This window comes from Miscanthus floridulus, chromosome 19, assembly GCF_019320115.1.
Source record: "Miscanthus floridulus cultivar M001 chromosome 19, ASM1932011v1, whole genome shotgun sequence".
Lineage (NCBI taxonomy): Eukaryota > Viridiplantae > Streptophyta > Magnoliopsida > Poales > Poaceae > Miscanthus > Miscanthus floridulus.
The window spans coordinates 5,217,613-5,232,324 of NC_089598.1; the positions used below are offsets into that span (position 1 = coordinate 5,217,613).

Genomic DNA, 14,712 nt, shown 5'->3' on the forward strand with positions numbered 1-14,712 from the left:
ACAAAGCAAGAATTCCATTCCATTCCATGCAACAACGAATCCAACATTGGCCGAGAGAGCTTCATGGGAAGGTGAACGATCCACCAATCTGCTGGTTCGACGACGGCGGGTTGATGGCGACCCACAGCAGCGAGATGGTGATGGAGAGGAGTCCTGCCCAGACGAAGACGATGGTCGGCGTGCGGCCCCTGCGCCCCATCAGGCCCTTGGCGAACGGGTACAGGTGCGCCAGCACCCAGAAGCTGAAGAAGACGCCGCCCAGCAGCTTGCTCCACTGCGGGATCTCGCTGTAGATGGTGCGGCTGAAGCCCACCGCGATGGCGATCAGGTTCACCATCATGATCACGATGGGCGGGATCATCAGCGATGTCCACTTGACGATGTACAGGTCCGCGAACTCGTCGTCCACGTCGTCGCCTCCGGACTTGGATGTCAGGGTGAAGGAGATCTCGATGCCTGCCACCACCTTCAGGAGGCCCTGCAGCACAGCCGCGAGGTGCGCGCTCGTGCCGCCGATCAGCCAGAACTGCTCGTTCCGCCACCACTCCTCCAGGCTGATCCCCGACCACTTGATCTCCAGCACTGCCAGCAGGCACAGCATCAGCGTGATCCCCAGCAGGTACGTCAGGAATGCCACGTTGAGAGTCTTCACGATGAACTGCCCCGAGAACAGGGACAGCGCCGGCAGGAAGCAGTAGACGATCAGGAAGATGGACGTGAATGGGTAGATGCCGACGTTCAGGTAGGCGATCCTCTGGAGGAACTTCATCCTGCGGCTTGCGAGCAGAGCATTGTTGCGGGAGAAGAAGATTTCCACCGAACCAGTAGCCCACCGGAGCACCTGGTGGAGACGGTCAGTCAGATTGATGGGTGCAGTGCCGCGGAAGGCGTCACGCTTGGTGACACAGTACACCGACTTCCAACCACGGTTGTGCATCCGGTACCCAGTGACCACATCCTCTGTGACTGAGCCGTAGATCCAACCAACACGGTGGCCCCACTCAGTCTTGTCTTCGTACCAGCATGAGATGACACTGATGGCCTCAGCAACTGTGGATGCATCCAGAAGATCACGGGGAACAGTGAGAGCACCCGGAGGACGGCCATTCTTGACACCAGGGTGATCAGCTAGCGGGCGCCCTTGGAATTCAGCAATTGGAATGGAATTGATGAGGAAGTTCGAGTTACCAAACTTCTTGGGGAATGATGACATGTTCATTTCATCCTCATCAAAGTCTGCCATTCTTAGAGCCCGGGTCTCCTCCGGTGCAGCAGCTGAAGCTTTGATCTTGCGTCTCTGGGGGAAGCAACAGCTGCAGCAGCCACCATGTTCCTTGGAGCGCGGAGGGTCAAATCCATATAGGGCAACACGGCGGAAAAGACAGCCAGTGCCGACATAGACTGGTCCCATGATACCATCCAGTGCGCGCATGTTGACATCAAAGAAGACAGTGTTGTGGTTAGCATAGCGATCTGATGGATCAATGCCCTCAAACCGCTGCGGGAACTGAACATAACCAATACGGTCGCCACCACGGTCCATCATGAAGCACATGCCTTCACGGAAAGCTTGCGAGTTGTAGACATAGTGATCACAGTCAAGGTTGAGGATGAAGGGGCCATTTGACATGACAGCAGATGAACGGACTAGGGCATTCATCGCACCAGCCTTCTTGTTGTGGTCATAACCAGGGCGCTTCTCTCGGGACACATAGACCAACATTGGCAAACGGATGTCGACCTCAGTGAAATCAAGAGGTCTGCCTTCATCACCAGTGCTGCCATACAAGGGATCATCACTGGGAGGTTTCAGCATCACCTGTAGCACAGAAAAACGATGAATTAGGTGCCTGTATTTCTTTATGTACAGAAGAAGCGACAGAGTAGAATTAGAACATCTAATGCATATATACCTGAATTATTCCAGCATGATCACCACGGGTATGCTCAGCAGAAGTTTGAATCCAGGTACCAGGCCAGTGAGTGCCATCAGCCATCCAGGTGGCTTTAGGGATCTTAACAGGCTCCACTGCATCATCAAGGGCAGTCTCTCGCTGCCTCTTCATAGCCTTGATTTCCTCCCTGGCATGGTACGCATCAGAGCGTCGGCGTATCGAGTCAGGCAGCGCATTGATCCTGACCTTGAACTCATCATACTCCCTCTTAACCCTCCTCCTGTCCTTGACAAAATCCTGGCGAACCTTGTTCTTGTATGGGTCCTTCTTAAGATTGAAGTAGCTTTCAGGATTGCGAGGCTCAATGTTGTGCTTGCGACAGAAAGGAACCCACATATTAGCAAAGCTAGCAGCTTCAGCCATGGCTTCAAAAGTCAGGAGCGCCCCTCCATCATCAGAAACATAGCAAGAAAGCTTCTCCACAGGGTAGTCAGCAGCAAGGATGGACAGGATGGTGTTTGCTGTGACCAGTGGAGGTTCTTTCTCTGGATCAGCAGTGGACACAAATATATCAAGCCCTGGTAAATCTGATCGTCCAGTAGGGTTCGACGGCGTTGGGATCTCAAACTTGTCTTTCAGGACAGCAAGGTCGGTTGCTCGGTTCACAGGGCACAGCTTTGGCAGCTGGTCAAGTAGCCATGAAAAGCCAAACCAGAGTTCACAGACAACAGACATGCCCCAGAGCCAAATTGCATCCTCATTCTTGTGCTTAATTCTCCACATAAGGAACAGAGCAAGGACGGCCATGCGGATAAGAATGAGAAGCCTGCAGGAAGCACCAGAACCATCAAGGTTAATCTACAGGACATTGTTACTATAAACATTTGCACGTCTATTTTGCTAGATAGAACCAAACGATGTCTGGACTATGTGATGAAGTAGGATGTAATAAAAATGCACAAGTTGGGAAGCATTCTGCAATTTGAACAGCAAATACATACAAAAAAAAAGTCTGAATGTAGTAGTAACCATTATTAAGTTCACATGTTTGGAACATGGTAGAGATCAGAAGTACAGGACAGATCTAAGAATCTAACAACTCACCTAACCTGCTAGTTTGTTCAAAAGATCACAACAACGGGGGCTAATCTACACAACCAGGTCTAACCAAAGTTTGACTCAGAATCAGGGTGGAACATTTTTTATATATGAACGCAAATAAAAACCACCAAGTGGATCAGAAATAGAACAATGCATTTCAAATTCAAACCAGCCTTGTGTGTGCACATGAATAATGAATCCGATCAGCAATAACGATTGAAAAAAGAAAGACAAACAAACTTCAGTCAGGTAGGAAAAGGAATGCATTTACCTGTATGGGCTGAGTATGGCAGCAGGGATGGGAAGCTTCCGAGTGAGCGGTCTCCATGGCTTGGTGGTGAACTCGGCCGGCTGGCCATCAGCTCCTCCTCCACCGAGGCCGCCTCCGCCAACGCCTCCGGCGTCCACCTCATTCTCCTTGGGCCAGATGGCATTGCCATAGCCATACGTCCCCTTGGTCTCAAAGAGCCAGCGGTTGTGGTCCCAGTCTCCGGTCTGGCTCCTGGTCATGGCCTTCTGGGAGCGCATAATGGATAGCCGCCTCTCCATCCTGGACGCGGCGGCGCCAGGCGGCGGGGGCAGCGACAGCGTGGGCCTACCTGCCCCGGCATTAGCATCGGCGGCACCGACGACGTCCTCGAGCTCCGTATTCTTGTAGGGCTCCTTGCATCCCGGGCAGACGGCGCCAGCGTTCTTGACGGCGTCCGCGAAGCACTCGGCGCAGATCTTGAAGTCGCACTCGCAGGGGAGTATGTCGTCGCCGCGCTCGTCGCTCATGACCTTGGCGTCGCATCCGTTGACGGCGCAGGAGGATCCCTTGGCTCCCGCCATCTGCGGGTGGGAGGCCTCCGAGTCGATGACCTTGTCCATGAGGTGCGCGCGCGTGACGCTGTTGAAGCCGCCCGTGAAGAGCGAGTTGGAGACGTACTGCTCCTCCACGCGCGCCGAGATGGCCGGGTCCATGGGCTGGTTGTCGGGCGTCGCCGGGATGTGCACGTGGTAGCTCGCGTACTGCTGCTGCTGCTGCTCCTCGCGGTCGGGCGACATGTCGCCGCCGATGCCGAGGTCGCTGTCGAGGTCGTCGCGGGAGTAGCTCACGTAGCGGCCCGAGTGCGTGCGGCGGGCGAAGGTGACCATGGGACGGTCGCCGGGGACGGCCGCCTGCGCGCGGGTGTCGTCGCCCCCGCCGCCGGAGTAGGACATCCGCGACAGGCGGCTGCTGTTGCTGTGGCGCAGCCCCCCGCCGCCGCCGCCGTTGGAGGCCATGGCGGCCGGTCCGGGCACGGTGCTGGATCGAGCTACGGATCCGTCAGTGGTGGCGGCTGATCTGCGGAGGAGGGAAGGAACCGGAAGCGTCAGGGACGGATGCAATGGAGGAGCATCAATCAGTCAACTCAACCAAATAGTATTAGTCAGTCAGTCAGTCAAAAACGGCAGAAGATGGCAACTTTACTTTTCTTCCTTGCTAATTGCGAAAGGATGGAAAGCAAATCCGACAGGGACCGAGAAATCAGGCCGGAATCCCCGCACCAAGATTCAAAGCAAGAAGCAGCGGCGCGGGTCGCACACAGATTCAGATGGCGGAGAAGCAGGGAGGGAGGAAGCCATAGCAGGAGGAGGCAGAGGGCTGTGGTTCTTACCATCCGATGCGATGCGAGTGGAGTCGGAATCTGTGGAGCTCGAGCTCCTTCCTCCTCCGTGAAGGATGGACGGAATGGAGTTGAATGAAGTAGCTAGTAGCGGTAGGAAGGACGGAGCGAAGGGACGAGGAGGAGGGGAGGGCGGCGGTGGCAAATGAATGAAGCGGAAGGGGAAGCGCCGGGTACTAGTACTAGTAGGCAGCCGTGGGGACGGGTTTGGGGAGGTGGTTTGGTGAGCTCCGTCCGTCCGAGTGGGGGACAGACAATGGGGGTGGAAGAGTGGAAGCTGGAAGACGAAGTCCACAGGAAGCAGCAAGCGAGGGAGCGAGAGCAAGCAAGGCAGGGACGCGGATTTGGGTTGGCGAGGAAGGACGCGGCGCGGCCTCGCGCACATCACATGGGGGTTGCTGATTGCAGCAGCGGAGACGAGGACGGAGGACGGAGGACGGAGGACGGCGGATGCTGCAGGCGGTGCCAAAAAAATTCAAACAAAAAATTCTCCCACCCACCGTGAATCAGAATCGATCACCGTCATCATTCACGCGAACTTACGTGTACAGTTGAACTGATCATAAGGAGAAGCTGGCTGTGTTGTTTCATCAGGTACTAGTATATAAATAATAATAATTATTAAAATCCGGAGACCGACCAGCCAGCCAGCCAGCTGAATATCTCCTGGCAGCACAGCACAGCTCAGCATGTAGACACGGCTGCCGTACGTCGTCGTCGTGTATGAGGCTATGAGCCTGAGCTGGCTTCTTCTGCCTCCTCAATCTATCACACACTCTCTCTCTCTAACAATAGGACTTACATGACCTTGCATATATGCATGCCTCGTGGTGTCAAGTTTGACCCGTCGCTGCCTGCTGGCTTCTGGCTCCTCGCTTGGACTGCCCGCATGGCGTTGGACGGCAGCGGCATGCAGTACAGCCGGCAGCGGTAGCAAAGAGATGGAGAGCAAGGCCATGTTTAGTTCCCCCATTTTCCAGAATTTGGCACTATGCAAAAAGAAGATTCCCCGTCACATCAAACTTGCGGTACATGCATGGAGTACTAAATGTTGACGAAATCAAAAACTAATTGCACAGTTTGGTTGTACTCTACGAGACGAACGTTTTGAGCCTAATTAGTCGACGATTGGACAATTATTACCAAATAAAAACAAAACGCTACAGTGCATAAACAGTGCCGCCGAATCCGGCGGCGCCGAATCGGCCTCCAACTAAACACGGCCCAAATGGCATCCGGAGGGATCGAGCCCGGCCATCCCACCACAACAAAATGTTTGCTCCCCAGCGCCAGACACTACTCCCCACTTCCCCAGTGCAAGGAGAGCAAACAAAACGAAGCCATGACCCATGGTGATGGTGATGCATGCTCAGCGCAGCCTCTCCACCTGATCCATATGCAGATGAGCTGGTGTGCCATCTGTGCGGCGTGGATGTGTATGTACTCCCTCTGTCGGTCACGATTTTCGCTCGATAACTTTGACTCAACAAGACCAACGACAACAATAAAGTCTTTAAGTCTTAAACAAATTAGGATAGGCTAAATGAATAGCTGTTTTACAAGCACTTCTATTTAAAACTAAGTCTTTGGATATATTCCATCCTTTTAGAGTCTCCTTTCATTGTCTCTACCCAAGTCAACTTTGATCTTCCTCTGTCTCTCTTCACGTTACTATCCTGGCTTAGGATTCCACTATGCACCGGTGTCTCTGGAGGTCTCCGTTGGACATGTCCAAACCATCTCAACCGGTGTTGGATAAACTTTTCTTCAATTGGTGCTTCCCCTAATCTATCACGTATATCATCGTTCCAAACTCGATCCCTTTTTGTATGACCGCAAATCCAACGCAACATACGCATTTCAGCGACACTTATCACCGATAACTTTGACTCGATTTATATAAAATACGTGCAACATTTCTATCTTTAAATAAATTTATTAAAAAAATAGATTCAAATATCTATCAATAATACTAATTATGTATCATAAATATTAATATTTTAATATATATTTAGGCCTTGTTTAGATCCAGGCTGTAAAGTTTTGAGTGTCACATCAGATGTTAAATGGGGTGTCGCATGGGGTGTTCGAATACTAATAAAAAACAAATTACAGAATCCGCCAGTAAACCGCGAGACGAATTTATTAAGCTTAATTAATCCGTCATTAGCACATGTGTTACTGTAGCACTTTATTATCAAATCATGGACTAATTAGGCTTAAAAGATTTGTCTAGTAAAGTAGTAACAATCTGTGCAATTAGTTATTTTTTTAAGTCTATATTTAATACTTTGGCCCCGTTCGCTTCACTGAAAAAACAAGCTGAAACACTGTTCCAGCTGATTTGTTGTGAGAGAAAAATACTGTTCCGGCTGAAAAGACAAGCCGAAAAGTACGGATTATAAGACAAGCGAACAGAGCCTTTATGCATGTGTCCAAATATTCGATGGGATATGATGTAAAGTTTTATGGTTTGATCTAAATAAGGCCTTAGTCAAAGTTGTTTATCGAGAAACGAAAATAACAAAAATGACAGATATTTAGGGAGGGAGGGAGCATGTCCGTTTGTGTGAATGAATAAAGGCACCGGTGACTGACTGGTCCATTGCATGCATGGATGCATCCATCAACTAAACATACGAAACAATCATGTGTGGAATGTCAACAACATGCATGTGATGGATCTTTGTCGACTCGACGGTTGATGTCGATGTGGATGTGTGTCGATCGCCTGTTCTGGCAACGTCAGTGGGTCAGGGTGGGAGAAGCACTCGAGGTAAATAATCTTCTTAACACCAACTTGCATGAAACATTGGGAGCCATGGAGGATAGGGCCACGTCGCCCGATCGCCCGATAACCACTACATTTGGCAAACAAGCGATGTCGTCAACCGTTCTCTATTGAGGTCTTCGCAAATCTATCACCCATCAAGCCATGAATGCAGAAAGTTACAAAAAGCTCCCGAACCCGCTCAGTGGAGGAGGGTTCATCCCATTCTCCCATGGAGACCCTCCTCCCTTGTGGCGCCGCCACCCTCTCCCCGCAGCAGCAGTCGCGAACCCCATGGCCTCTAGGCTGTGTCCACTGGCAGGAGCACGCGAGCCTCGACTGCCTTAGCTCAGCCTTGCACAAGCATCGAGAGAATGAACAATGTTATCTTAATGTAGTAGCACTAATCTTTACGTTTACATATACTCACAACGTATGCACACTCACTCTATGAATGCAGGCACTCAAGCCCTACCCATATGAACACCCTCGAAGACCGGGCCGACAAATCCTCGAGACGATATTGACGAAGTCACTATAGGTGCCTCGCTGTCGACGGGAACGCCACCTACCACTGAGAAGCACAATGCCGTTAAATCCAGGAATATTCGCTCTCACGGAGAGTTGAACCAAGGCCCTCGGGTGCTATTGAGACTCTTGTAACTACTAGACTACATGCCATTTCACTTCATGTTTTACTTGCTACAAGATGCTTAAACTAAAGAATGTTATGCATGCATCCAACAGCATGAATTAATATTTACTGCTTTTAGGCCCTGTTTAGATTCGATCCTTCGGACCGCATGGTGCGGTAGTGGTACCGCGGCCGAGGAGCTGCGATACGTAAAATCGAGGTCCTCGTTAAAACTCCTGGTGGTTGGGCCACGGGCGGTTGAAGGAATCGTCGGCACTATAAACTGTTTGGCTCGATTCTTCGTGATTCTCGCCGCCAACCATCGTCAAATGACTTAAAATCCTATCCAAACAGGGCCTTAGAGCGTGAATGTTGTTGCTTAGGTATATATTGCAATCATGCTGATCTTATTGCAGTTATGTTCATATTATTTGTGTTTGATCTGTTTTGTACCAAGAATCAACACAATGATATATAGAAATTACATTTATGGTTGACCATAGCTATATACAAAACATTAAACCGATTGTAGACACTGAAATGGACAATTTATCGTATGTTTAATTGTATAAGTGTAAGGTGAAATGAACTTACAGATTGCAAGCTAAGACGTCCATGGGTTGTACGTGCCCTAAGCAACATCAAACAATAGTTAACAACATGTCTAATGTGCGATCGATGTTTTCTTCAATATAATTTTGTGGCCGGCCGTGTAGATGTTTTTTAAGTAATACAAGAATATATAACTAAGAGACTAATTAATTTACTAGTTAAACAAGTAATGATCATACAAGAGACTTTCATGAAAAAATGATCATGCATAGAAATTAAGTAATGTAATGTAACTTGCACAAGGAAACTAGCTATAGACTCTTGACACGCCAAGGCAAATGATGCTGGTCAGGTCAGCATCATGCTTGCATGTGGTGGAGTCTCTGGACATGGCGTGCAACAAATTATATATTTAGCTAGCATGAATGCAGATGCAAGCTCGAGTACTAGTAAATAGCTGGAGTATGTAGTATATTTTATTAACTAATCGTATATATCGCCGGTGAGGTCGTATAGTGTACAGCCATATGGCGCATGGATGGATCATGCATTATTCATGATGGTTCATTTGTTTGACCCAGTGTTAATCTCTGCCGTACGTCCTCTGTCCGCGGAAAACAATAAGGATTATATTTGTCCTTAAGCTAAATTACATTAAGTTTGGCAACGAGCTCATAGCTTGGTGGTAGCGCTCGCAGTGGCTAGGCTGTACGTTCAACCCGCTCTCGGCACACAATTTCATAACCCAACTTACTATGAACTTAGTAACTTAAAGAAACTCGCTAAAAAAGTAACTTATAGAAACAGTTTATTAATACAAAATGAATTTTTTTATTCAAAATGATCTATTTCTGGTTGTCGGTGCGAAAAGTGATCAACATGTAAATATTTATAGTTTTGTCGTGCATTATGATTGGATGTGGCCTAGCATTCAATGACACAGGATTTATACTGGTTCAGGCAACAGGCCCTACGTCTAGTTGAGGTCGGTCAGTGACTTTATTCCTGAGTCCAGGTGCTCAAAGTTTGCTGTGGGGTTACAAACGAGTAAGGAATGAGAAAGGGGGTGTTAGAGGCCCGGTCGGACTCTGAACCGAGTGGAAGAGAGTGACGGATGCTCAAACGCGTGCTAAGTATTGGAGCGTATGCTCTGTGTGTCCGAGCTTATCAGCTATTGAGAGCGTGTAGACTGTGTAGCTATCGAGTCCTAGAGCTATTGAGCTGTCGAGTCGACCAGTCTTTGGGGGCTTTTAAGAGAGAGCTCATCCCCTTTTATAGTTGAAGGGGATGACCTTACAAGTCAGGAAAAGAGAAAGAGAGTGTATACGTGGGCTGCCTAGTCTTGTTGCCCACACCATCGGGTACGGGATGGCCGTTGGCGCCCACAATACTGTTTTATGTTCAGACACATCTGGCAGGCTCTACCATGTTCGTCTGGTACGGCAAACGACGACACCCACAATACTGTTTATACTCTGACGCGTCTGGCAGCCTCTACCGTGTTCGCTTGACATGCCCCGATGGCACCGTCCTGCAGGTGCGCAGGGCATGGCAGGGTACAGTTATCGGTATTACGGTTCACTTGAGCGCCTCACCTTATCTGCTCCGCCTGCTCCCTAGGCCCACATCGAGCGGGCGTCCCCGGTTAGTCATTTCCAGTCGGGCCCGACCGTATCGATCGGGAAAGAGCAACGAGAAGAGGTCTGGCGTATCCTCGGTCGGAGAAGGGGGTCGGAGTCGGACTGCGGTCCCACCTTGGCCAGGCCTTCCGGTCGGGGACCAGATCGTTGTCTTGGCCTGTCATTATGTATCTGGGCCGGCCTAGGCGCGTGCTGTCGCTGCGCCGCCTGCTAGGCCGGGTTTTGCAGGGAAGCGGGTCCATTGCGGATCCCAGGTTTATGAACCCGACACTGGTCTTCATTGGGCATCTATGACTGGTACAACCCAAAACCTAAAACCAAAATCCGAGGAGGAGGGCCTGCATCTGCACCTGCTATATCCGAAAGGGCCAGTTTGGTAGAGCTCCGGCTCCAGTCCAAACAGCTTCAGTGGTGGCTCCACCTATAGAGCAGATTCACTTGGGGAGTTGAATCTATTTTGTGGACCATTTGGTAAAACAACTTTACCTGGTAGTCAAGAAAAATAAAATGTCCATTATACCCTTATTTTTTTCTTTTTCTTTTTTTTCTTTTCCTCCTACCTTATCCGTTCACCCGCGGTCGACTCTCTTCAACCTCCCACGGTCGCATCCTCTTCAACCACCGGCACGCACCGTCGTAGCCGTGCCCTACCGCCCACGACTGGCGCCCTCGCCGCCCCCCGCCCGCCCCTGAGGCCGTGTGCCCTCGCCGCTCCCGCGCCCCCGCCGCCCTTGAGGCTACGCCCCCCTGCCAGGTCGCCTGTGCGCCCCACCAACTTCGTGCCGGCGCAGCCCGACGGCTCCGCCGCATCTCCCCATGACGGCGTGGCATCGCCCTTCCGGGCGTTCCCTGCGCGGGGCAAAGGTGACCGTCGCCATGATGGGGCCCACTACTGTCAGACGGAGCCGAAAGAAGCTACAAAATTTAGCTCCTCCTCTCTCTCCTTCCTTGTCTCAGTGGAAATTTCAGGGCTCCTTCCTGGGATCTGAGCAGGTTGGAGGTGTTTGGCAGTAGGAGGTGAAAAATGGATTCAAGAGCCGGGTAAGAATCTATACCAGACGGGGCGAAATCTATGAAGCCCCAACCTAACTAAAACTGTCCCACTACCATCCCTAGTCTCCTCACCCTCTTCTCCTCACCCCGCGCGTGTTCATGGGGAAGGGTTTTGCATTGCACTTTAGAGGATTCCGCCGTCAACCGAGATGACGTCGCATGCCAAAATGGCGATGAGCCTATGATGATATTAGGGTCAGAGACGACATGGTAGGCATACGTAGCCGTACCTGTAATATATATAAGCAGTCATCAGCGGGATTTTCTCGATTCTCACGGTGAGTCTGTTTAGAATATGATTTTAATCGGAAACGAGCGTTCATATAGCCTTTAAGCTTCTTTTGTCTAACATAAACCCTAAACAGAACATGATGCATTTTTCTACTGTTTTTACCGGCGAGATAGGAATGGATGTAGACAATGTAATGGTTGATGATGATGACGATGGAGATGAAGTGCGAAATGCAAAGGACTTACAAATGCTTGAGCGATTACGTGTAGGCAATGACAATAAAGACAACATTCCTCCATCGGATAGTGTTGATTATTTCGACATGGTTGATAGTGATGATGAGACTTACGATCCAGCTAATCCCGATCATGAAGATTATTTGTAACATACATGTAATACTTTGTAATTTTGTAATTTTGTTTTATTTTGTTTATTTTGCATCTATTTCTAATTACTTCTTTCTCCTTTTTAATTACAGGTGACTGAACAAAAATGCCGGGCGGCCGGCAGAGGAACCTGAGCTCGTTCTACCATGGAGCCTCCGGTGTAGGAGCCTCCAGCGGAGGGGGCGAGGAGGAGCAGGGGACGTCTTCGACGAGGCGGAGGAGCACGAGGACCGCGACCAGGAGGAACGGGAGGACCACGCCCGCGGTCCAACAGCAGCAGCAGCAGGAGGAGGAGGAGCAGGTGCAGCAGGAGGCGGGTGAGGAGGAGGAGACGCCGGTCCAGGGGGAGGCGGACGAGGACGAGGACGGGGGCGGGGCGGGAGCTACCGCTTCCTCTAGTTCGTCAGGTGTCTACTTGCGAGGACCCTCCACCCTCCCTGACCGACTGCATACTCGTCTACGCCCAGTGATTCGCCCAGAGGGGCAAAGGTAAGTGCCTTTGCATGTTATCACTTTTACTTCATATGCTATGTTCGATATTGAAATAGAGACTAATATGTTTTCTTAATCACTTCTGCAGGGGGTGGGAGATTGTGTCGGGGAACACTGCCTCCCGCCATGTCAATGGCATCCTAGGTCTCCTATGCAGGACCCACTTCCCTGGCATGGTCATGCATGCTGGGAACCTCAAGCCCGCCTTCACGTTTTTGCCCACTATGAGTCCGCCCCCCACGTGGAAGCAGGCACCGTGGCTGCGCTCGTCATTCGGGAGTTCTGGGTAAGTCTTCCTCGCACTACATGGCTCAATACAACGCATTCATTGGACTCTACTTGAAATAACTAATGCATACATCGTGTCTGTATATGCAGGAGTACTTCAAACTTGACGACGGATTCGAGGGCACGGTGGAGGTAGTGGCTAAGCGAGCTTGCAAGAAATGCGTCGTCGACGTCCATCATGAGGCGTGACTCCAGGCCATCATAGATTACTATGGGACGAAGCTCGGACAGAAGGTCACCAAGAAGGACATCCGAGAACAAGACTTGACGCTGACCAAACCCCAGTTCCTTGAGGTAGCTAAAGAACATTAAAATTGGTTCCTTTTGAGATTAAGTACGAATCACTTGTTTTTCTAATATGTCAACTACTTGATGATGTGTAGGTGATTCCTTGGTGGTGCAACGGGTGCCCCGTGGCTTGGGCGAAGATGGTGGACATGTGGTTAAGCGCGGAGTGGGCTGCTCAGCACGCGGCTACCCAGCAGCGGCGTTTGTTCATGCCAGGTGTATCACACCATCAAGGCAACCGCAACCGCAACCTCTTCGGATACGCCCGAGCATGGGTACGTGGTCATGTTTCTATTCTTCTTGCTTTCGTTGAACTCGGCAAAGAATTCTAATCATCTTGTTTTCGTTCTTGCAGTCGGCGGCACATCAAGGCCAAGAGTGCTCCAACTTCGCCGCATTTGCCATGGCACACAAGGGCAAGGCGTCGTCCGACGTCTCCTTCAACCCGGATGACCCGGTCGAGGCGTACACAAACTCGAGCGCCTACGAGAAAATCATGGAGTACACGGCGGCGGCAAGGTCGATCCATGGGCCGGAGTACGATCCACGGACCGACAACATTGATGCAAACACCGTCATGAGGATTGGACAAGGCAAGAAGCATGGTCGCTACTGGATTGGCGACAGCGTGATCGACACAGCCTCTACTCCCACTCTCTCCTAGATCCGAGCACAGAGCACGATCGCCTCCTCACTCCCGGCGATACGCTCATGGCCGAGCATTTCACAGCACCGGGTCGACACACTCCAGGTTATTCATGTTTTACTCGTCGTACATTGATCTTTACACAACTCTATTTCCTTTGCATTATTGTAACATTAGCTTTGCAACAATTTGTAGGCCCAGGTGGAAGAAGCAAATAGGAGGGCCCAGGAGCTGGAGCTGGGGTTGGCGGCCGAGCGGGCCGCGCGGGAGGCCGACAAACTTGCCTAGGAGAAAAGGTTGGCGGACATTATTGCCTGGATGCAAACTACGACGGGTGCTGCTATGCCTCCTGGGTTAATGGGTCCACCTCAGCCTCCTCACTCCGCTACTCCAGTGAGTAATGTCACACATGCAAGGAATTGCTACAATCGCTATTCAACTAATCTTGTCTCATGCAATCTCTTCTCCTGTGTGCAGCCTCAGTCGGCGGGTTCGAACAACCCAGCTCAGGGCACTCTGAACGAGCAGATGTTTCCTTCCCTGTCGTCAGCAGGATGGCCACATCAAGGGCCGCTTCAGTGAGTAGCGCTTGTAGTTTCATGTCTTGTTCTCTTCGCAATGGATTTCTGTCCAAGACAATGTTGTTGTCATGCATGTGTTATTGTGACATGTGGTGATGGATTTGAACTACTTGTTGAATGATGTGGAATCCTGTCGAATAATGGATGGAATATAATTATTGTGACATGTGGTGAACGGATGTGATTCATGTGGTATGTGTGATAGATTGTGACATATAAGGTGCTGGATGTGGTATATATGTGATGGATGTGATATATATGTCATATGTTGTGTTTGCAGTGATCGAAAGCAAAAAAAAAAATTGGTCACTTTGCCGAGTGTAACACTCGGCAAATAGCCTTTGCCGAGTGCCTTTTGCCCTGGCACTCGGCAAAGCTGCCAAAAAATGCACTACCAGGTCTCTTTGCCGAGTGCCAGTACCCTGGCACTCGGCAAAGCTGTGTACACTACCATGTGTTTCACAGCTTTGCCGAGTGCCAACGCTCTGGCACTCGACAAAGAATT

General features: G+C 50.4%; 1 protein-coding gene and 2 pseudogenes across 1 annotated transcript; 1 reads left to right on the forward strand and 2 right to left on the reverse strand.

Annotated features, from left to right (window-relative positions):
• The window catches only part of LOC136525433 (uncharacterized), a 1,122-nt pseudogene extending 1,104 nt beyond the window's left edge, over positions 1-18 (reverse strand).
• On the reverse strand, positions 7-5,204 carry LOC136527201 (cellulose synthase-like protein D2). Its single transcript, XM_066519826.1, has 4 exons — positions 4,637-5,204; positions 3,268-4,323; positions 1,914-2,721; positions 7-1,819 (listed from the first exon to the last, which is right to left on the reverse strand). Exons 2-4 carry the CDS (start codon positions 4,260-4,262, stop codon positions 62-64), a joined length of 3,561 nt encoding a protein of 1,186 aa, XP_066375923.1. The 5' UTR covers positions 4,263-4,323; positions 4,637-5,204; the 3' UTR covers positions 7-61.
• A 7,985-nt stretch (positions 5,205-13,189) lies between these two features.
• LOC136527891 (uncharacterized) lies at positions 13,190-14,219 on the forward strand (annotated as a pseudogene).
• Positions 14,220-14,712: the final 493 nt, after the last annotated feature.